Source organism: Pagrus pagrus (assembly GCF_965226575.1).
Source record: "Pagrus pagrus genome assembly, chromosome: 13".
Lineage (NCBI taxonomy): Eukaryota > Metazoa > Chordata > Actinopteri > Spariformes > Sparidae > Pagrus > Pagrus pagrus.
Genome location: NC_140197.1, coordinates 10,366,665 through 10,390,362, shown reverse-complemented (window position 1 = coordinate 10,390,362; position 23,698 = coordinate 10,366,665). Strand labels below are relative to the sequence as shown.

The following is a 23,698-nucleotide window of genomic DNA, read 5'->3' as shown; positions in this document are numbered from 1 at the left end:
TCACGTTGCTCATGTCACGCGAGATTTCTCACTCACGATCACTTATAATATAGTATAGTATATTATGTAACAAAGTGTATCAACAAACAGGCCTGTAGTAATATAATCAGTCCAGCAGAGACACAATGGAGAGGGAGCATGGTATGGACAGGATGGCTTTTATTCTGTACTCATAATGCAGAACGGCCCACATCAGAATGTGACATTAGATTATGATTACTGATGCATTAATATTGAAGCTTCACTAATGCTGCAGCTGGAGGAAGTGCAGCTGATTTTAACTATATATACATATATGTAGCTGTCATTTTAAAGTATTCGAGTAAAAAGTTGAATATTTGCCTCCCAGTGTAGTAGAAGTACAGGTACCTTAACATGTATCTAGAGTAAATGTACTTACATCTCACCACGAGAAACATGTACTTTTTAGTATGCTTCAATAAAATTAAAATGTGATGTATGAGCTATGTAACTGTATCTAATCTAATGATTATCTGGCAGCACTTTTTATTTATAAATGCACATTTTCTGGTAAAAGCCTAATTTAATGGCAGTCTAATGGAGATCTAACATTACATTTCTGTCTGAATCTAAATGCTGTGAAAACTTGTAAAACTATTAGTTCAAGGTATTTAAATAAAATGGAACTCCCCCTATTTTACCTGTATCCCACCACAAATATAGGTTACAGAGCATCTGCAGCCAAGAAATATTACATTCTTGCAATTTCTTTCCTAAAGATCAAGAGTATCATATTTAAAGATTCATACCTCAGTCACAGACTGTGGTTTCATTTATCTTTCTAACAAATGGTGTTGTAATTAATGGTTTTATTAATAGTTAAAAATAAATAACCAACACTTTAAGCAGTACTTTAAACAGTTTTAAAACATACAGTTTTAAGCGATACAAACTTTACAGTTGCCAGGTTGTGAAAAATCTGACTGGTGAGCCATTAATAGTCAAGTAATTAATAAATTAAACCAAGTCAATAATTAAATAGTTGAAGCTTCATCAATTGCCCACCATATAATAATAATAAATATCATTAGTACAAATACTTGATACTTAAAGCCACTATTTCAAATAAAAATAATTTATTCATACAAACATTTTGTTCTACATTAACAGGAACAAATCCCACCCATCCAAAAAGCTACACTGAAGAGAAATGTGGTTACAACATGAGGAAGTAAACATTTTCCAGTAATCTCAAAAACCATTTATTAAAATAACTATTACACTATTACAAAATAAGCCAAAATTACAAGCAATGCAGAAAAGAATAAGATATTCTGGTCTATTGAATTGTTACAAAAAACAACAACCTTTGTAGTTTCAACTACAAGATTTTACTAGTTTCACATGAGAAAGAAATGCTGTCACCACACAACTCTTTATAAGAAAGGAAATCAAGTCAGAGCTAATGAGTGAGTAATTTGTAACATCAGCCTTCATATTTAGTGATGAGGAAGAGGACTGGTAGCAGAGATTTAAAAATAAAAATAAAATAAAAAAATAAGAAGAACCTAAAAACACAATCTAAGCACTGACCAGACCACTGAACAGACCACTAAATTCAGCCAAAACTCAGCTCTGACACTTACAAAGTCCAGACATCTCAATTTTGTGCCCACATGTGCCACATAGAAACCCAAAAGCACATAAGAAGCAAACATGGAAAAGGCAGAGAGCACAGGCAAGCCGTCTATCACTTTCTTTGGCTTGAGACACTGATGCAGGGAGCTTGGTGCCAATGATTCACAGACGGAGTAACACAGTCTATCTGTACTGGTAATTCATGCTGCCGTCTCCCCTGCCGTAGCCCACTGGGTTGTGGTACTGAGAGTGGTTGGCGCCAAAGCCCTGGTTGCCACTTCCTCCTCCGCCCTGTGAGTTGTAGTTGGACTGGTTGTTGAAACCTACAAAGAAAGCGTGACAATAAGTCAAACAAATTTACAACAGACAAAAGGTATGAAGCTTGAAACTGCAGCATGTTTTCTTTTTCTGGCCACCTGGGGACAGCAGAAACAATGTGGTGACTTGTTAGCAAAAAGTTAAAGAGCAACATCAGATTTCATGTAGAGTCGTGTTTCAGGCCACCTGTTGAATGTCAGTATAATTATTAATTCACCAATCTGTTAGTGTTAGTTTCGGTTTTGACCCTTCGGTGAAATATGGAGTTCAACAGGGTTCCATTCTTGGGCCCTTACTATTTTACATTTTTAAGCTAGTACGTGTACTGTACTACTGTTGTATTATTAAAAAAACACAATATCAGCGATCAGTTCCATGCCGATGACACAGTTATATCTCTCCTTCGACATTAATAATATAAATAAAAAATCTCCACATCTATTGCAAATATCAAAAAATGGATGGCTTAAAATCTTCTACAGTTGAACTCAGAAAATCCAGGTCCAACAGGAAGAAACACATCTCACCCACCTAAAAATCACTTCATTGGCTGCCGGTACATTTAAGAGTACATTTTAAAATTCGAATCCTCACATTTAAGGCTCGTTTAAACTAAAGGCGACCAGACCTTTTCTGTTTGGTCCCCTAATTTGTGCAATGATCTGCCAGAAGATATCAGGGACATCATTGTCTTCTTTAAAGCTTTAGACTTGCTTTTACTGATTTCAGTGTTTGTTTAACTGATTCTGTTTGTCGTATTTATTTTATTTTTATCCTTTGTTGCATTTTAGCATAACATTTCATTAACTGTTGCATACTTTCTTTTATAAATTGTATTTAAAGTGCCTTTAAATTATTTATGAGAAGCACAATATAAACAAAGGTCTTAATATGTAAAAGTTTTATGGCTATAGTAAATTGTCTTCAGGCATTGACTGAATCTCTTAACAATGGAAATTAGTCATGTGATAATTTGAAAATGTGCAATTTAAATGAAACATGTCAGAATGTTGTTGTGAGAAATATTTGATTTATCAAGATGTTTAATTTGTGTATTTACTAAAGAGTTTTGTGACATAGCAAGCTACAGTGACATGTTATAAAAGTGAAGATAGAAAAATTAAGTATGCAGTAACAATGTGAAAACGATCAGAACAAAAAAAAAAACCCATCAGTGTGTTTTGGGTCTTTTTGTCGCAGTAGCAGCATACCCTGCCATACTTAGTAAATGTGATGCAATATTGAATTCTGTATCCAATTTCAGGACGGCACATTTCCTCTGAACCCCCTTAACTCACCTTCATAACTGAAGTCTTGGCTACCTCCTGCACCCCCCGTCACCTGGCTCGGGTAGGCAGTGCTGTATGAGTATCCACCCGTCCCCCCCTGGTTCTGGTTGAAACTCTTCTTTCCCTGCCCATAGCCCTGGCCATACTGGTTATAGGACCCTTGCCCTGGGGGGCTGCTGGACTGGTACCCCCCTGCAGTTCCAGTGTTCGCCCCTGGGGGACCTGGAAAGGGTGGCTTCCCTCCTTTGTGCATGGGGGGTTTCTTTTTGGGGGTTTTGGCTGCAGACGTGGCAGTGTAGGCTCCTTCATTCTGGTAGTATGAACCATAGGAGCCCTGTGCTGATCCTGGTGCTGTGCTGGCTGGAGGGCCACCTGATGGGCTGCCTGACACCCCAGTTCCTCCATTTGTACCACCATTGTTGTAGTAATCTGGGAAATGACAGCATGGCACAGTCTTAAAATGGGCATAACTTGATATCTTCTAATAGCAGATGCTTGCATATGGACTCCGTGCAATACAATCTTTTCATGTACTCAGAAATTAATTCAGACCCTGGAGAAACACAGTAATGAATGGTGTGATGTCACATTTATTAAAAAAAACAAAAACATTAAAAAAACAGCTAGAGCAAGAAGTCTTCCCTACACAAACATACATCAGATTCTCCAATTCACACAATGTGTGTGCAAACGTAGTGCCAACAGCCTCAGTTCATCAATGCCTAACGCTGTTACAGATGGACAATACCAAACAAAAGTTAAGACCATCATGCATTCAGTGTAGCTATGACTCAACAGTGTTGCTGATATGACATTTTCAAAAAAGCAAAAACAGAAAATAAAAACAGCTTCATCATGATTGAAAGTGACAGAAAGGCATTAAAATGAATGAAAACAGATTTCTCTGTATCGTCATCTTATTATGGAGTCAGAGGGAGACCAGGCTGTTGCAGACAGTAATCCGAAAGTATGTATGTTGTCCAGGTTCCCACAGGCTTTCCCTTAATCATGATCCAAATGAACAGAGAAGAAGCCCTGTGAGCCAGTCTGACACATGGAGGCAATCTACAGTAAATCAGCCCTGTGGTTTGGGGAGGTCCAGGTGTTCAGGTACATCCACAGCAAGTTCAGAGAAAACAGGGTGACTTATGGAGGCTACATGCATGCAGTGGCAGATCGTCTCCCCGAGGTACCAGGACATGACAAGTGGATTGGCAAGACAGGGTGGAGAGGTTGTTGTCACTTTATTCCCAGGGTTGCGGACTTGGTGGTGATAGGAGTTCATGATGCTGCTGGAACACTACTGAGTATTTTGTCCACTTTTATCCTCTCTACGGGACTGTTTTTGATTTTAAGACTGGGAAGATCTATGTCGCAAACTCGTGGTAGCCATAGCAGTCTGAGACAAAGTCACCTAAAGAGTGAGACAGGGCAGAGAAGGGAAAAAAATATCAAAATTAGATTTATTGTTTTTTTTCCTGCCATTAACGTGGCAGTTGAATGACTCATTTGGTCAGATTGCATTTAAAGTTGTTGGGGTTTTTTTTTTAGATTTCTCTGCTCCTGTCACTCTCAGGTAGGTCAGTCCTCAGAACAGGCTGCCAGAGGGAAGAAAAGAAAAGGGGTTCTCTTACGAGGGGGGCTTGTCAAAACAGATTGAATCCTGTGGCTTAAAGCAGAGAAATGTAAAATCGTTGAACTGGGAACATCCCAACATATATTATTATTATATGGTCTTGTTTGCTGTTTGTTCTGGAGTGAAAGATTTCGTAGTGGAGTTAAAACAAGCTGTAAAAGCTGTTTTTCTACAGTCTTGGCCAGATGCACTTTCCTGCTCCAGGACATATTTATGCTGAGACATCTGTTTGGATTTCTCAAGGAAAGCTCGACTTCAGCCCAGATAAAGAGTAAAAAAAACAGTCAAACTGGAACTATAATAGGTGAAATGAATACTCACTGTATCCGGAGTTAGCACTGTTCCCGTAACCATATGTTCCAAATCCACCTGGGAAGATGACACACATTTAAAATGCTGATCGGACACTATGCCAATCATATTAACCATGCCTAATAACACCATACCACCAAATACAAAATGTCTGTTCAAGGAGAAGCATGTTTTTACCTCCTTGGCCGTAGCCCCCTCCATTATTGAAGCCCCTGCCCCTTCCACGACCTCGGCCTCCTCTCCCTCTGCCTCTGGGCGAAACTGCATCTCCGACTCCAGCAGCTCCCATCATGCCGAAGCCTGGAGTGTGCTGAAGACGAAAGTTATTTGTACTTTTCATCAACACTGAGCAGAAAACTTCAACATTAAGTCATTATAAGAATATTCATTATTTTTACACCAGTGAAGCAATCACATTTTCTTGACTTTTAAATTAATCTGCTCTTTGTAAGTAATTTTAACAATGTATGACATTAAAAGAGTAAAAACATTGATTATAGTGATTTAGAGAAAAATAACCTAAAATACACACTGTATAATAACTAAAACACCTTTTCAACATGATCAGTTTGATCTCACACTAAATATGACCTGAGCCAGGACTTTAAACAAATCAAACATTTAAGAATTCACTCTGTTTCACTGGGTGCTTACCATGGGTGGTCCCTTTTTCTTTTTAGTGGCCTCGGCCACAGCGCCTTCACGGAAGAGCCACTCCAGCGCAGCCAGGGCAGCGTAAGCCTTTGCCACCTTCTTATTGGATCCTGTCCCCTGAAACTTCTGACCGTCAATCTCCACCTCCATGACAAAGCGTTTGTCGTGGCTGCCTCCGGTCTCTGAGATGAGCTCGTACTTCAGGCCACGGCGCTTCTCGTTCAGCTCCATCACTGGGTTCTTGCCGTGTTTGGTCAGGATTGGTCCCTGTTGGCGAGCAGTCTGACATGTAAGATATATGGTCAGTTAAATTAGAGCAAACTTCGCTCAACTTTATGCACACAATCATCATTTGCTGACACGCAGAACAGCTATGTACCTCTGCAGCATCACTGGTGTCTGCATTGACTGCTCCTGTGGCAGCAGTGGTAGTTTCAACGGTTGTGACTGCTGGCTTCAATTCTTCCACAGCGGCAGCTACAACCGCCTCCTCTGATTTTACTGGCTCAGCAGTCTTTAGTTCCACTCCTGTGGGCAGACCCATGTCCTGAAGGACCTGCAGTTGTCCACACAGATTTATTGTGGTTTAAACAGCACAAAGACATGTCCAATAGAAACTCAATCACAGGGCCAATAGTTAGGCCATATCAAAATATTCCCTGTGCTCACCTTGACAGCTACATGCAGCTTGGCAGTACGTTTGGATGGGCCAGAAGCCTCAAAGGTTGTGCCGTCCACTTCAACGGCCATAGTGAAGACCGGAACATGAACTGGGCCAGTCTGAGATATCAGTTTGTACTGGAGACCTGGCTTCAGCTGATTGAGCCTCATCAGAGCATTCATAGCCTGGGGAGGCTCAGCCTTCTCCTCTGGAGCTGGTGGGACAAACAGTAAGACACAGACTTAACACTTCAGCAACTATCAATTATTCTATTGACGTTTTACTTTCAAATCAGTCATTAGTCTATATACTGTCAAAGTAGTAGAGGTGATTTTGGTTTTTTTGGGTTTCCAAAACTAAAAAAGTATTCAATTTACAAAGATTATCCAAATTTGAATTTCTGTATATCCACTAGTTGAAACAACACTTACATTTCTTCTGAAGCTTTTTCTTTTTTTTATTTGGACTCTTGTCATCCATTCCTTCCTCTTCCTCAATGGGCCTTTTCATTGGTGGGGCGTATGCTGTACTAGGTGGAATTTGCACTGCATCACAGACAAACACAAAATTTTGCCATAAGAAAATACGAGACACCTTGCTGCATTACATCTATATAAAAAACCTCAAGACAAATAAATAACCAGCAGACTCTACTGTGATGATTGTTGATTGCTTGAATCTCACAGGTGCAAGCCTGGCTCACCTGTGTAATCAATAGGTGTCTCACTACGAGGTTTTTTGGGCATCTTAGAGGGGAGGGGATCCATCCCGAGCACTTTGTGAAGCTGTCCGAAAGCCGACAGCCTTAAGGCATGCTGAACATACAAGATACAGGGTGTCAGTTTTACTTTTACCAAATTGTGAATACACACACCGACACATGATTTTATCGTACTCACTTGTGCACTCGCTGTAATGTCTTCTCTCTGCTGGTGATCCAAGTGACCAATAGCATCTGTGGCCTCTTTTTCACATGGATCAGAGATGCCAGCACCGTCTGAAACACATGGATATTATAGTTTTAGATTCACTTAGAAAAAATTGCAAATAAAACTCAATTAAGCAACATCTGGAAATGTCCACCTTCCCTACATACATACCTGACATAAGGATTCCTGAAGCCAGACACTCCAAAACTCTCCGAAGAGCTTCTCCTGCCCCCATGGGCCGGTTCCCTGTGCCAATGGCTTTCTCACAGATCAGCTCCAGTGGCTGCAAAGCAGAAGAGGGAGGGAGACTTGTTTGAGGATGCTATTTTTAAGCTCAGTCACTAACACAAAGAGATTTCAGGTCACTGCGTTAGATAGTAGCTCTGCAATTTAACAATCATGGTGGTGCCTTTGCTTTTTTTGGTATCCGGGCAGAAAAAGCTTCAAAAGGAAATCAGTTAGGAGAGCTTTGCAGTTTTGATCAGCAAAAATGTGTCTTAGGAAAAATACTTTGTGTATTTAGCAGTCTCATCCGCGATGAAACCATAAAGACTTATATCACAGCTGTTTAGCTGAGGCTCTCACTCACCCAGCCACGAAGCGGGGCCCATGTGGGGACGCGGGCACACAGGTCCCTTAGGATCCGGATAACGATGACACAGGAGCGAAGCCCGTTGGCCCTGGCCTGGGGACACAAGCAGGGATGGGGGAGGGAAGGGGCACGAGGAGGACAAGCAGCCTTAGTCAAAGAGGAAGACAATGTGAAGCACAAAGCAACATGAACATCCAAATAAATGAAAGAAAATAAAAATGAAGCCACACAGACTAAAACAGCTTAGCTTTGTCATTATGGAATTATTAGATGACAGAATAATGTTTACTTTGTTGGAAGAGCATATGTATGATCATTCACATTCATGGCTGTAAGTCAATAGCCAACATGATTGATGGTGAGGTTATCAGACAAAACATTTGTTTTTGTGGGGAAAAACATGCGCATTAATTTAAGTTCAGGAAGAAACATGAAAATAAAGCCACCTCAAACTTAATACCAGCGCTAATGTGAGAACTCAGTGAACTATTTAAAAGGGGACGTGCGCTGTCCTTGAATAGAGTAATGGTCAGTGGTCCGTGAGTAAAAGTCAGTGAGAATAAAAAAAAATGTAACTACTCAAGGTGCAATATTCCTGTTGATTTGTGGCGCACAGTAACAGAAACAGCCAGAGAGCAAGGAAAAGTTGAGGCCACATACTCTACAAAAGCTGCAGAGATGAAGCACTGATTGTTATAGTGAAAGCCAAACATGACACAGGCCACAATACTATAATGAATTATTATTAACATTGTTCACTACAAAAACAGTTTCCTCTTCAAAACTACAGAATAGGGCAGCAGAAAGTGCTCTATAGGTAGCACAAATGTGAAAATAACAACAACTCACTCACACCAACAATGACATTATAGAAATATTGCACCTGAATACATGGCGTGTTAGTCCCAGATTTGATCTGCTGATTGAGTTAAGCAGCTTTGAGGGTTACTAATGAACTAAAAAGCAGCATTGAACTTGAACATTTTCAAAAATGACACTGCAGTGGAACCTGTTAAGTGAGCAAAGCAACTCTACAACAGTGTAATGACAAAGGTTTCCTAAGAAACAGACATCCAGATCATCAAGTATTACTACAGGAAGTACACTTCAAAAGAGTAAATAAAGAAAAGGAAAAAAAACATGGAACGCCCAAATAAAAGACAAAAGAACAGAGCATAAAACCAAACTCAAAACTACTTCTGTTTTAGAGACAAATAAAGACAAGATCCAAACCTGGAACCACTTAGCGTGGCGGAGAGACGCCAAGGCAGTTAGGCATTTCTGCCTGTCCAGAACATCCGGGGGATCGTTGACTGAAAGCGAGTCTATTGGCAGGTGGAATAAGAAGACAAGGTACAGTTTGACCAAGGGGAGTTCTGTCAGCCGGCCAGGGGGAACACAGGCAGCCTTCCCAAACCACAGGCAGGAGGGGGAAGGGGAGGGGGACCCCTCCACTGCAGAACAACCAACAGCTCTCAACCTCCCAGTTAATATGGTTTTGCACGGCCCGGCACATATGTTTAAACTTTAAACCCACCGGAACAACGGTATTGGGAAGTGGGCTATAACTTTACTGAGTAAAAATAAAAAATCATGACATAAAAATGTGCATTTATTAAGAGGTAATTGGTTGTATCAAATGGGAGGTTGTCTTGACATTGTTGTTTCAACTTAAATGGATGCTTCAGTGCTCAGAAAAGTTCTGCATTGTTTTTGTGGCGTCAACAGGAGGTAGAGCCCCTCCCCTTAGCCCCTATACTGGGTACACTGCACTTTGCCCCTTCCGAGACAGAGAGCGGCCAGTTGGTCAAAGGTCCAGCGTCCCTAAAAATTGACAAACTAGAAGGCTTGACAGAGAGAATCAGAATTGGAACCACAGGCAGAAGTTATCAGATGCACAAAAAGTGGGTATCAAAACAAGTCCACACTGCAGCAAAACTGATGGCTTAAAATACAAAGACCCAAACTGGGCATCACTGTAAGCACAGGGCTACAGATAAGGTCAAGGTTCAACACCTGTTAAACTGAGATCCTCACGACTGTTGAGTGCTCTCAAAGAATGTCAACTAGTGGACATCTGTGTTCTTGTAAAGTTACAGTTACACTTAATGACAATATACTTTTTCATGATGCCATAGTCTATTGCTTCCTAACAACTAGGGCTAATCCCCTCGTTTTTTGACATAGTTGGACATTCATGAAGTGTCCCTTGTCGTTATCTGTGAGCCCGAGCCTACCCTGCTAAGGACCATCAGAGACAGTCAATGGCCATCTGTTGGGTCTAACAACCAAGGACAGTTTCACCACATGTTTTGCTACTCATTTTTGCTGCAATGCAAACCGTTCATCATCAATGATAAAACACATGCAAACAAAGTGGTCTCTCTTTTTGTATTTGGTTAAATTCTCAGTGAGCCTTCATGTCGTTGGTGAGCTTGATCATTAAGGGGGGGAGAGAAAGCCATGTCTTCAGCAGTCAGTAAACTACCTGCCCTATACTGTATATTGGGCCATCAAAAATGTACAGTTACATTACATGGAACTACGAGAGTGGCTAAAGAGCTATAAGCATAGCATAGTTTCATTATGTGACAGTGCATTCTTGTCCCCTAGCTCCATTGAAGGCCCAATAAACAATATCTGTCTTGTGGCCTCCCTGCTGGAGGAGGGGTGCAACTAAAAAAACACTTGAGGCCCTCGTGTAGGAGCTTACCTCCAGTGGAAGCCCTCTCTATCTCCTCACGGACCAGAGGGGATGTCAGGTGAATGGTGAGGGTGAGAGGAGGCTCCTTGGTGTTCTTGATGACAATACTGGCCTCACGGATGTGCTGCGTTACAACATATTTGTCTTCTGTTGCCTGAGGAAGAGCAGTGTTTAAAGGAAGTGTTTAAAACATGTCAAATATGAAGCCACTACTGATTTGTTTACACACAATTTTTATTACAGCAATTCCAGTCCTCAGTGTTCTCACCTTGAGCTGCGTAACAAGGTTTTCTGACACTTTCTTCAGCAGACTGATGGTAGGTTTTTCTTTACAGAGGAGCACCAGCTCCAAGTCCAGGTCCCCCTTCAGTAGCAGGCCCTTGGCAACCAGACCCACCCTCATTACACCACGCAGAGAGCGGGTGGCCTGATCTTTGTGCTCGCTATCAGGAGACACAGCAGATACAGGGGAGAAGCACAAGATGGACAAAAAGTTTAATGGGTGGTTAGAAAAGAAGGATATAATCCATTTCTATCATTTAACTGGAAGACATCACTGACATCTCCTCACCTTTCTTTATCAGTGTCTGTACTATCAGAATCAGACTTGGAGGTTCCCTTCTCCTGTTTATCCAGCCAGTCAGAGACGGCCTTGAGGGCCCGCTCTGTGTGGGATACCATGTTCTGAACACTTTCCAGTTCCTCCTGAGTTGGGTAGATGACTGAGTGTTTAGCCATGACATGGCGGTCATCATTCATGAAGACGCGCATGGAGCGGTGGCGCATTGGGGGAGGCTGGTGGGGTGGAATATATAAGATCATTTATAAGGAAGAAATACAAAAAATAAAATATGTAGATAAGAACAAACAGAGTACACCCTGTGACACCATGGTCTGAGTAAACAACATCCAGGACTGATGTTATCAACTCAGTCATGGGGCATATCAAACCCTGACATCTACTTTTGATAATGCACCAACACCTCACAGTGAGTTGGGCACAGAAAATAAAAACAACACATCATCACTATTTAAACAGAGGCCTGTTTCACAACACAGGATTACTGGACCGATTAAAACCCAGAGGAGCTCTTTGGCCTTCAGGACATGTTTCAGACTTGAAGCAGTTCCAGGTTTAATTCAGAGCAGTTATCCAACTAACTTCATTAATCCTGCTTTATGGGTCAGGCTCTTAGTGAAGCTGGAACAAGCGAGCATTAAAGGACCTACTTTCTCTGTCGCTCTCTTGTCTTTAATTAAAAATCTGAACAAGGCCTCATGTCTAGGACAGGCTTCTAACACCAGTGATTACATGAGCCGAGCGTATGCACGGGCAGCCAGAGCCAATTTAGAGGAGAACGGTGATGTGGGAGCCACAGCATGTGTTCTTAAAGCCCCAGGCAAAGTAGAATAACAAAAGGCTGGCACCAGTCCTGTGACTTAAATTAGATGTGACACATTTATTTGTCCCATTAACAGTGACATTTAACAAAAAGGCCAGTGTGTCCTGTGCTCTGGCTGGCTGCCTGTTGTCAGATATAAAAAACAACACAGAGATACAGAACTTCAAATAAACTACGGAGTGAAATCAATCATTACCATTATTATTCTGGAGGCCGTGGTGACTCCTTTATCCAGCAAATGGCAATACTCAAAAAAGGGCTTCTCTGCAGCAGATGACAATGTTGCAGTCCGTCTCTGTAAGATGAGAAAACATGCACACATTTTACACAACTGAAAGTAAGGCAGAATCCAAACGCCACCATGTGCGAATCTGAAGCAAACTGTTAACTAAGCTCGATCCACAAAAGATTTATGGAAGGAACATTTGATTTCAAGAAATGTCTGTTGTTAGCCAAAAACACTGAAGGGAGCAAAATGCTTCACACTTGGTCACTGAGGACTCTTTGTTCATCTCTTAGTGAAATAAAGCAGTCACCAGCTGGAGCCACAGGACTGTTGGCACAGCAACACATGCCTCAGGAACAACACGCAAACCTACTTTCACTTGCAAAAATGTGATTCATTTTAATATATCTACACCAGAAGAACACTGGATGCTTCAGGGTGCAGACATTCATGTTTGTAGTGCACAAAAGCATGATTTAACAATGTAATTTTCCACTAAGACAGATAATTGAGGGCAGTGCTGCAATAAATGATTGTCCTACGAGTAGAGGTCACCCCACGTTACCTCACGGATGACTGACTGATCATTTGACAATGGCTTGGATGACATGAGTGTGACTGCTACTTAGCAACTACAACTAAATGATGTGATTAGGCTGAAATAGTTAGGTTGAGTGGGCAGGCAGGACATCTCATTAACTTGTCGCGACACGCCCACAGTGCCTGCATACTTTAATGTATACGTCTATAAATGGTTCACAGCATTATAACTGTGATAGGCAAATAAGGTGAACCATAACGAGCATAAGCACTGGGCCCTTTTTTATTTTTCAGTCAACAGGTTATTGAAGTGTGGCACCAGACAGAAACTTGTAAACGACAGTTACACCTGTTAAACCTGCAATTTCACAACGCCTTAACTTATTTCAGGAGCAAATGTGAGTTATGAAAAAGCAGCCAAACAGTAAAAGGACTCAAGCCCTTCAGCTCCATCAGGGGAATTTAAAAAACAGACGCCATTTTAATTCAGCGCAGAGCCAGGCTGACGACGGCGGCTAACAGCGAGCTAACAACCCCCGCAAAAAAAAAACATACATCACCCATCGTTAAACGCTGCGCCATGCTACCAAAATAAAACCCACAAAAACCACCATTCACCTATCATGTTTGTCAACTCAATGGCTCAGGAGAAGTGGACACACTTTGCGGAGAACTGTGTTTGTAGTTGAATATCAGTCTGTTGCTTATCAGACACCAAAATGGTCGAGGAGACAAGATCGAGACCCCATTGAATGCTCAGCCACAGTTAGCACTTGGCAAGTTAGCTTAGCAGAACAAAGCCGAATGAATTTATTTCCGAGGCGCTCGTTTATAAACACGCCATAATGCGTTAACAAGCTTCGTCAATTCTCTCGGTGTTCAGCGGCCACCGTTGTTCGTGATATCGTGTTTGTTACGGGGCAGAAATTGTATATTTTTCTTACTCACCGTGATGTCGTTACTGCTAATGGACGGTGCTGCACGTTAGCCCCAGGTCTCGGCAGCAGGAGAGCAAACGGGAACGCCCACGATATGAAAAGCCATTATGTTCATTGGACAAAAGGTGCACATGACTACAGATGTAGCCAATCTGGAAACAGGGGGTACAGACCTGTGGGCGTGGCTACTGCCGGTGTCTTTTAATTGAATTGTCTCCCCTAAACAGCTGGCCGATTGAGTCAGTGCCTTTTGGGGCTTTCCCTGTGGATCATATCGATTAAAACACGATCGGGACACTGTTATAACCATTTTGCTACATCTTGTTTTAAACACGTTGCACACTATAATTTTCTATTGTGATCTATGCTGCACACACGACATCTGTTGCATTATCTATCCATCCTGTGAGAGGGATCCCTCCTCTATTGCTCTTCCTGAGGTTTCTTATTTTTTCCATCTGATACTCTGATATCAGAGTATCTGATTTGGTTGATCTGTTTTTTTTTTATTTAATTTTTAAAGTTTTTCTTTATTCTAAGGTCTGTGGGTGTTGTATGCTGTGCAGATTGTACAGCTCCTTTAGGCAAATTGTGATTTGTGATATTTGGATATATAAATGAAACTGACTTGACTGAATGCTCCAGTCTGACCTCCAAGAATAATGATATTGAATATTTTAGCCAGAGTGGAGAATCACTGGCAGGATAATAAGAGAGCTGAAGTACATCACATGTAGTGTGTCTTGTCTTCAGAGTGACAAAAGACTCATTCTTATACCCATTCAGAACATAAAGGCGTCACATGATGGCATGTCATAGCCTTTGTTTGGGTGAGATTCAAGGAACTAATGCAAATTCACTAAATGAGACTTGACATAAAGAAAAGGATATTTTAGTGAAATGATTTCTGTATGTTGGTATATGAGCAGAGCCATGTTTGCGGTCACAAGAGACACAAGTGCCCTGCCTTCCTCAGTCAGAATGTAGAGGAATATCAAAAATAAGATCTTATCTTGACAAAGTTGTAGAAATATGACTTCAATTATAGACCACAATGAGATGAAACATGAAGAGATAACCATTTATTACGTAATCTCACATTCCCTTATCTTAACATCACATCCAATTAGCTTTTGCGACACATAGCTTCACTTCAGTCCCAAGACACTTGGGGAAAATACTGTAGATACATTCACAGACGCACAATAAAGACACACATTCACATTCACATGTTTTTCACATCTTCAAGCTGAGGTAAAAGCACAGCCTTTTCTTTTGCTCTCCTATGTGAGCGTTTACACAAGTCATTGACTTTTACATTATGTCAGAGAAAAAAAACATTTGAATACAAAACTTTTGAGTTGAGATGTTTGTTCACTTCAACAAAAAGTTAACACATGATACTCCAACTGAAACATTTTTTTTTTTACATCTGCTCTCATAGAGGACAGACTGACATGCAAACAGGTCCTGCATATGGGCCATTTTGCATTCTAATAAGAACTATAAGCAGTTTATAATGAGTTCATACACCAAACCAAGATGATGTTATTAGCTGGTCTTTCTGATATTTAAAATCTGAACATGTTGTTTCCATTTTTTTTTTAAAAAAGAAGACATTTTGGATCTCAACCCATGACACTTCATACACATAAACAGGGGGATCTCATTCCCACCAGCCAAGAGAGGAAACTCTTTCATTGGGACCTTTTGACATGGAATTATAATCCAGATGATCAACTTCAGGGCTATCTGGTGGTGCTGCTGGTGAATGAGCATCCCTTCAAAAGAGATAGCAGACGCGTCCCCTGTCTTCCTCTGTAGGTCCCTTTAAATCTTATTAACAATGTTTTTCTCTGAGTTCTGAAAGGAGCTGGCATCCCATCGAACAGAGCGGAACATGCTTCCCTTCAAACTGGCCTGTCTTTTAGTGATGCGGTAGATCTTCCTGAGGATGGCGCGTCGCAGCAGGATGTAGACCCACGGGTCCAGGATCTGGTTACAGGTTGCCATCCTGACACCCGTTACCATTAGGCCCCTATAAGTGTCTATGTCACTGCTCAGGGAGCCACTGAAGGACCGTGTGGCTGACATCATCCCAAAGATCTGAAAAAAAAGAAACAGGTTTAGGATCATCCTGTATCTAATAAACTCATATTTACAAGTAAAGTGTGATGTTAGTTAAATGTCCCACATTATGTGATATATATAAGTACTTTGGGTGTCACCTATAAAAAGCCTACATGCTTTATTGCTCAAAGACACATCATTTTTGTAATTCCTGTCCATTGCTGCAGCACCTCTATTCACCCTCTGTCTGAACACTCTGATTTGGTGCCTGTCTCTGCTGTGATTGGTCAATGTTTGTGACATCACAACCGTACGGAAGTCCTGAGAGCTTGTTTAGCTGCACAGCTTCTAAATACAAGCTGTGCACATTTCTCTGTTGTTTGAGCATCGTGATACTTTCACAGTATTTATATAGCACCTAGACCTGCCTCACAATGAAAAAGACAGGAAATCTCACTTTCTACATTATGGCACCTTTAATATGTAATATGATATGTCAGAGATGTTTGTGTTTTATACATAACCAACATGTTGTAATTGCCTTTTAGGCCTACATCCCAAATAATCGGAGATGCTTATAGAAATGTTACATGATAATGCTCACATGAAGCAAATGATGCTGCATCTATGGAGTTATCTAAGAACTTAAAAGTGTTCCCTCTTGTCCTGTATGTGCAAGAAAGATTGCTTACATGTACCAAAATACGATAATATACTGTTTCACCCTTTTAACCTCGATGATCTAGTGACATAGTCATAACAAACTTATGCACGTGGAATGTTTATAAAAGATGCACAAGACAAGTGAAGAATAGAAAATACTGGGTCTTGGGTTTGAGTTTTTTACTCCATGTAAACGTCATACAGCTCCAACAAAGAGCTGAATATTGGACTTTTCTGACCTTAAAGAAACTTTAGAGATTGTTCAGGTTTTTGTTAAGGCTGTTCTCGAGAAAGATAGTTGATTGTTGAGTCTTTTTTCCAAGGTCATATACTTTGGGTTGTGGTAGGTCAGGCCCTCCACCAACACAAAAAGCATTTGACGACATGGGAATGTGATTTAACAGTGAACAAGTTTACAAATTTCACCTTTAAAATATTGTTTAATGTAAAAATACATTTCTAAGGCAGCTGCTAAGCCACAAGTTACCTCTTTTTGTCTGATAAAGTAACAATATTTTAACCTTGTGACTTAAGTCAGTTAAAATTGTTGTGAAATTCCTGTTTCCTACTGTGTTCAACCGCCTGATGTGATGCAAAGCCCGGCTTCTTCCCTTCTTAATTTTAACATTCATTCTGAACTATTTGGGTGAAATTATAAGCGTGACACAACCAGCTCAATTGAATCCTTGATTGTTTCCATGTTTAAAGGTCTGTTGATCACTTTGTTGTTTGTGTGAAATTTAAAAATCTACCAATATTTCTGTCAATCACGCTGTAGATTGTTAGTCATCTTATAAATGATGGTGCGACTCACTCCACCTCAAGTCTAAAACCTGTAGCAGTAATCAAAGCTAATTGTGATATATAAAAAACTGAATACATTTTCTGTCTCAACACACAACACTGACTTGAGAAATGACACACAGTTCAAATATCAATACAATAACATCTTATCACATTGAAATATGCCTTTTTAAAATGGGATTAAATGTCAGATGATTTACCCAACACTCACCAGCAGAGGGCTCCAGCAGATGCAGGAGGTGACCATGATGCCCACCAGCTGGACCACCATCTCAGTGTCATGAGACTGGGCTGACCGCCGTTGGGTGCAGGATCGTTTCTTTAGCCGGGCTCTTATCAGCGTGATCCCACTGATGGTGTTGCACACAAAGGCCAGAGCCAGAGAGCTCAGAGCCAGTCCAGAGAACAGCATCACAAAGACCAGATCTGTGGCTCTGGTGCCCTCCATCACCCTGATGAAGCACCACGTCCCTGGATACTGGTAAGTGTAGGCCCCCAGGCTGAAGAAGGGAAGAAGGGCCACACACAAAGCCAGTAGCCAGATCAGGGCCAGTGCCAACTTTGTCCGTGCTGTGGTCACCAGGCGAGCGTGGAGCAGAGGCTTGGTGACGCCTAGGCAGCGCTCAGCAGCCATGGCACAGCCCATGAACAGAGGGCACAGGCCAAAGAACACCATGCAACCTCCAAGAAACAGACAAGAGACATCCGGATCCGGAGGATCACCCCGTATGCTGGAGGAATCAACTTTTGACCCTGTGCCTGATGAGTATCTGCTCAGTACGAGGGCCCCGGGGATGACATGTCCAACCAGGTCTGTTGCCACCAGAGAGCTGGCAAAGAGCAGAAACGTGGCCTTAGACCGCCGACGGAAGCGGTTGTAAGCCTTGGCAAGGATGCAGAGGGCCACCACGTTGAACAGGATGCCCAGGGTCATGGTGAGACCAGCCCATGTGGGATTGGTTGTTGGATTGGTGGCATTATGTGCTACGACTACCATGGTGGTGTGGTTAGAGGGGGGAAAGTGGGCGATAATACCCGAGGAGTTGAAGTGCTGCATTGCCAACATCACCGCTGCGCTCTGGGTCTGATGTGGTTTCTCTGGTTGAGAAGATACTGAAAAGGAGAAAAAGACTGGATCAGCATGCTGACTGATGAGGGACTGTATGAGAATTATTGCGGTGGCGAGGGGGCTTGAATCTTTAATTTCAATTTTTAAAAAAACAACAAAAACAAAAGACCCTTGATTGAGGTATCATTTTCTTTGGAACTAAATATATCTCAACTGATACAACTTTTTAAATCGTGTACCCCAAATATAATTTTTACAGTTTTACATTTTTACACCACCAAGATTCAGATTTAAAAATAAAAATGAATAAGGTTTAGTGTCATTATGATGTATGCGTAAGATGAGTTGTGTGTTATTATCTGTCATAGACAACACAATTACTCATTCACATAGCCCTCATGTTGCTTCTTATGTAACTATTAGCCTAATCAATGTGAGGCTAAAATAAAATATTATTCGGGGGGTGAAAAAATTAAAGGACCCCAAGACTCACCCTCCTCCCCCAGCTCGCTCTCCCAGAAAAGTCAAACTACTCTACCTTTGGACAAAATAAAACTTATAATACCCTCCCACTTTGTCACCCACTTCCAATATTAATCATTTTCATACAATCCCTAACAGGTGTTCAATATTATGTCATGATTGCACTGGGGGGCATCTTCACATGAGTTATGTCACTACTAAAGCTGCTCAGGACAAAGTGACTCAACTTTAACCCACAAAAAATGAGCTCTCAGCCCTCTCTGAGGTTCAAGTGCTTCAATTTTCTCCTCACACGAGCCTATACTGGAAGTCCGGACAAGTTCTGGCAGTTTCTGTTGACACTGAGAAATGCTGCACACATTCCTCTATAAGCACTGCTACCATGCAGCAGCAGTAATGAAGCGGTCAACAAGTTGTGTATGCAAACATGCAAGGAGCTGGGAAAATGTATTTCTGATGTTTTTCTGTAACCAAACATCATTTTTATAGTCCTTAATTTTTCTTGATGTTTCATTTTGTTCTTTATTTTATTCACATTATGATTATTTTTCTGAACATGTTTTATAACTAATTAACAAATGAATACACTGTTAAAACCATAAAAAAAATCCACATACTGATGATAATACATAATGATACGCACATGATGATAACAGCCAATATTTAGTTTAAAGGAGCATTTCACTTAAGATGGTCTCACTTTTGTAATTGGCAGCAAAGCGTTCTCCAAATCCCCTGACTACAAATTGTTTTGATTAAACCCAATTTTTGCTGTAAAAATTTTTTGGACCAAATTTAACATTTTAAAATGCTAAAAAATAAAAAAAATAAAAAAAGATGGAAGAGAAAACAAAGTGAAGTCAGAAGGGTACCATTTGTCTTTGCATTGACCTTTTACATGAAAGAAATCTTACCTTTGAAATAAGAAATCCATGAAGATGATCAGGATCACTCTTGTGATTTACTGATTTACTCATAACTGTGGCTACTTAAAAAACAAATTAATCCAGATTGCTCTTGATATCCTCTTGTGCTGTACCAAAGAAAGAACACTTCTTCTTCACCTGAAATAGTTCCTCATTCTGCGGCTATGTTGAAACTCCCCTCTCAGAACAAGCAGCCTTCCTGTTACATTGCACAAGCATGTCCTCAGTTAGTGTGGCTGTGGCTGGCTGCTTTTATACAGCGGAGCTGCACTGTGCTCGCTTCGCCTCTGGGTGTCATTTGGAGGAAACGACTTCCTCAGAACAGAACAGAGACTCCATGGAGTGGACAGACAAAAGAGAAATCCCACAGAAGAATATGATGATTTCAAATCCAGATGAAGAATTAAGAGTTGTAGGGGCTTAAATATGAAGCTTATGACAACATAAACCTGTTGAATTTAAAATCTGAGGGCAGACCTGCCTTCAGCTCTTACTTTTATGAGCAGTGATGTAATTTTTTCCCCTTAAAAATAAGCATGACTTCATATCACAGCAGCTTAAACAAAAATGGGTTATACTACACTGATTAGGCTCTTAAAAGCTTTAAGTCGTTGAACCTGCATTACCTATCTGCTTTTACTGCTTGTCCCCTTCTCTGTTAATTCTGCAGATATTAAAAAAACTGCCCTGCTCCACTGAGCCTCATCTGAACAACCTCAACATCCCTGTGGTCAGCTCCCATCAATGTAAACCAGCTGTGCTCCTCGCCACTACAAACATCTCTGTCACAGACTGTAGCTGCAGCTGTGACTGCAAATGATTTTCCAGCTCTCCACAGGACCGGCCAGACTGCTGCGGGGGAAATTAGGGTTTAATGCTCCAGGGCCGCGCCTCAGGGAGGAGGAGAACACTGCACATTTCAATTTGGTAAAATCCCAGTATTATTTCATGACAAGCATACAGGAGGAATACACAAACCACAGTACATACGGCTGCAGTGATGGAAAGAGCCAGAGCTTCCTCCTCCAGTGAGAGGTGTTCTTACTTCACTGACACCTTATGTCAAAACAGTAGAAGGACTTAGCTGTAAAATCATGTGCTAAGGTACACACTATGGCTCTTTGTCCTTATACACACTGCAGCTGTGTGTCAAAAAATGTCCTCTTTACAGTGAGGCGAGGCGAGGACTGGAACATTTCTGCATGTACTCCTCACAGGAAAAAACTTTTTAATCATGTGTTTTAAAAGTACATCTTAGACTGTGCCTGTGCATGTCTGCTTGTACTTGCAGGTATGTTAGGCCTGCCAAAGAAGTCAGACAACATGCCATTGGGGACAGGTGAGGAAGAAGTCATACTAGCTGAGTTTAATGCATCCCTGCCAATCAGTTGTGCTATAAATCCCACAGCCTGACAGGGATTTAACACCTGAGTTGGCTAAATGGAAGAACTCAGCGTTAGTGGATGGGAAGGAGCATGAGAGAAGGCTGCTGATCATCTGCCATTTTATTATAACACAGTTAAAGCAAAAGGAGTGAAACAGTTTATTTTCTTTGGATGTTCCTCTGGAGGCTTTGTGATAACTCATTGTATTTACAGTAGCACACAAAAATGCTTTATGTGACCGCAGAAGGAGTTCATTTCAGGGTAAAAACATATTTGATCATACTTTAGTCGGTTTCACTGCCAGACAGTCATCTAAATGAAAGTAAAATGGTGAAAAATGGGTTTATAACCATAAAACATCTGATTCAGTCAGCTTTGGAGCACTTTTTCCACCTCTGTGTGTGCCATTGTCTGTCTGCAGAAGCAATCATGGAAAAGACGGCCACCAGCCGACTCAACGGCCTCTCGGAGCAGCAGAGAAAACGTGTCTTTCTGAGATTTCCAGGCTTTGCTGCTGCATCTTAACTCCACATGGATGCTATTTACTTGCATGCTGATTGCGAACTTTAATTTGCACCAAAGGGACACACCATAAAAAGGGAAACCACATGCCAAAACAGCCGTAAATAAGCCTTACTCGTGGTTTTGCGTTGCACACTGCAGTGGACAGCAAACATACATCAATTCGACAATCTTTCCAACTTTCCTGAAAACCAATGAGCGCCAGCTTGTCCAGGGTTGTGTGTTGGACTTTGAATGCCTCACTTCATTACACAGGAATCTGCTGGCTGAGTGGTACTGCCCTGCACCGAGTTAAAACATGCAGAGTTTTACAGAAATACCAGCGCTGTGTTCCTGAGGGTCATCGTGTTTTGCTAAATTTCAGATTCTTATGTGTCCATCTAAAGGCCAGTGCCCTCAGTTTCACATTTTTCACTCAACCATGTCAAACTGTTTGTCGAACACAAAACAGTCTTTTTATGACAGGCCTTCCTCGGCCTCACAGCAGCAGAAGAACACGGCAGCCTGCTCAGATATAGCTGGTTGCAGTCAGTTTCCACACCATTCTCTGCATTTTCTGTAAAAAAAAAAACAGCCACCAAAAATTCCAGGATTTATTTGTTGAAAACCTCATAATTACCATGCTTTTAGTCCAGGCATTTTTGCATGATTATAATTGTCATGCTTGTTGGTTTTTATATACAATCTAATGTTCACAATCTCACAGAGAAAGTGCATTTTCATCATGCGGGCGCAAGTCTTGATAATGTGTTGAGTTGACTGTTGTTTTCCCTTGTTGCAAAGTCTCTGGCATTTTGCCCTTAATCATCTATCTTTATAAGGCAAGCTGGATTAATGATTTCAATACTTGTGTGTCTGAGAAAGATCTCACTCTTTCTTTAGGATGAGAATAATTTCTTGGAAGAAGGGCCAGATACAAAACATAATAGTCCTCCCACTCCTGCCTACACAGTCCTGCAAAGGCTCACCCTAATCACCCCTCGTCTGACCGCACAGAGTGAAGGCAAGTCCATCTGGTACACCAGAGAGTGTGGATGTAGGGAGAGGAAAAAAGAAAAGAGGAGGTAGGAAAGGTATTGTTTCTGAAGAACACTTTAAAGGCAGAGAAAACATGATGTAAGTCTGCAGAAGATGTGTGTGGCCCGAGAGTCATTTTCACTGGAACCTGTGCTTATCAGCTTTTAAAAACATCTGTCCTGTTGTATTGTGCCCTTTTTTGGTTCATCAACAGTGAATATCAGTCAGTTACTAAAACTAACTCCCAGCCTTTATGTCATTTAATAGTTATTTGGGTCAAGCTAATTCATCAGTTCCTCTAATAGAATTCAATTCACGTGATGGAGACTGTGTCCATGTTTTACAGTCTATGGTTTTAAGGTAACTTAAGTCAAAATGTTGGCTGAATCTTATTTTCACAAAAAGCAAGAACCTCCACAGCAATATTCATATTTTCTTTGAACCCTCCCCTTGACTTTCACCCGACCAGCAATATCTCAACAGTATTGAATTGGTACAATTAATTTAAGCGTGTACCCCAATTAAAGCTAAATATCTTTAGAACAATACAAAAAAACACCGATACACACATTGCACTGTTAGGTTGAATTGGGAAATCTTCCAGATTTATGCAAAAATAGCTAAATGTTGACAATTCCAGATATTCTGTCAATAGATACAGAGCGACTAATCAGTAACTTACTGCCACTGGGGGACCTGAACGCTGGAACAGCTCAAAGCGCATTGAGGAACATGAGCTGTAATAATTTAACCACACTCCATATTTAAAATTTCAACAATAAATATAAATTGGCTCAGATTATGTAAGAACTTGTGTATAAGTTCAGTTGTCTGTCATGTAACCAACATAATGCCTGAGCTGTGGCTGTCAACATAAATATTATGTATATCAACAAGGAGTTAAAATAGAATAGAAATGAATGAATTTGGGTGAATTTTAAACTGGACGGATCCGACC

At 41.0% G+C, this 23,698-nt stretch overlaps 2 protein-coding genes across 6 annotated transcripts; both read right to left on the bottom strand.

Moving 5' to 3' along the window:
• Positions 1-1,075: 1,075 nt before the first annotated feature.
• On the bottom strand, positions 1,076-13,911 carry ilf3b (interleukin enhancer binding factor 3b). Of its 5 annotated transcripts, none has more exons than XM_084370686.1 (18): positions 13,812-13,911; positions 12,294-12,392; positions 11,266-11,489; positions 10,963-11,137; positions 10,704-10,848; positions 9,224-9,315; positions 7,988-8,137; positions 7,570-7,681; positions 7,369-7,466; positions 7,173-7,284; positions 6,901-7,014; positions 6,478-6,683; positions 6,188-6,364; positions 5,809-6,090; positions 5,332-5,464; positions 5,164-5,211; positions 3,216-3,635; positions 1,076-1,922 (listed from the first exon to the last, which is right to left on the bottom strand). In XM_084370686.1, the coding sequence occupies exons 2-18, from the start codon at positions 12,294-12,296 to the stop codon at positions 1,783-1,785; spliced, it is 2,631 nt and encodes an 876-aa protein (XP_084226812.1). In that variant the 5' UTR covers positions 12,297-12,392; positions 13,812-13,911; the 3' UTR covers positions 1,076-1,782. The 5 variants fall into 5 exon arrangements, with proteins under 5 accessions (XP_084226812.1, XP_084226813.1, XP_084226810.1 ...); XM_084370687.1 differs by having other exon boundaries at positions 7,988-8,083; XM_084370684.1 differs by having other exon boundaries at positions 7,173-7,466; positions 7,988-8,083.
• A 959-nt stretch (positions 13,912-14,870) lies between these two features.
• Positions 14,871-20,089, bottom strand: LOC311267358 (prostaglandin E2 receptor EP1 subtype-like). The gene is made up of 3 exons (XM_084370409.1): positions 19,805-20,089; positions 17,550-18,451; positions 14,871-15,907 (listed from the first exon to the last, which is right to left on the bottom strand). The coding sequence occupies exons 2-3, from the start codon at positions 18,402-18,404 to the stop codon at positions 15,632-15,634; spliced, it is 1,131 nt and encodes a 376-aa protein (XP_084226535.1). The 5' UTR covers positions 18,405-18,451; positions 19,805-20,089; the 3' UTR covers positions 14,871-15,631.
• Positions 20,090-23,698: the final 3,609 nt, after the last annotated feature.

Bases quoted from the DNA above. Each gene is read 5' to 3' on its own strand.
- LOC311267358 (XM_084370409.1), bottom strand. From the start codon at position 18,404: ATGTTGGCAATGCAGCACTTCAACTCCTCGGGTATTATCGCCCACTTT. The intron at 15,908-17,549 runs GTGAGTGTTGGG...CTTTTTTTTCAG, and splicing joins TCTGCTGGAGCCCTCTGCTG to ATCTTTGGGATGATGTCAGC.
- ilf3b (XM_084370684.1), bottom strand. The intron at 11,138-11,265 runs GTGAGGAGATGT...GTCTCCTGATAG, and splicing joins ACAGACACTGATAAAGAAAG to CGAGCACAAAGATCAGGCCA. The intron at 8,084-9,223 runs GTTTGGATCTTG...TTGTGTCCCCAG, and splicing joins GCCACGCTAAGTGGTTCCAG to GCCAGGGCCAACGGGCTTCG.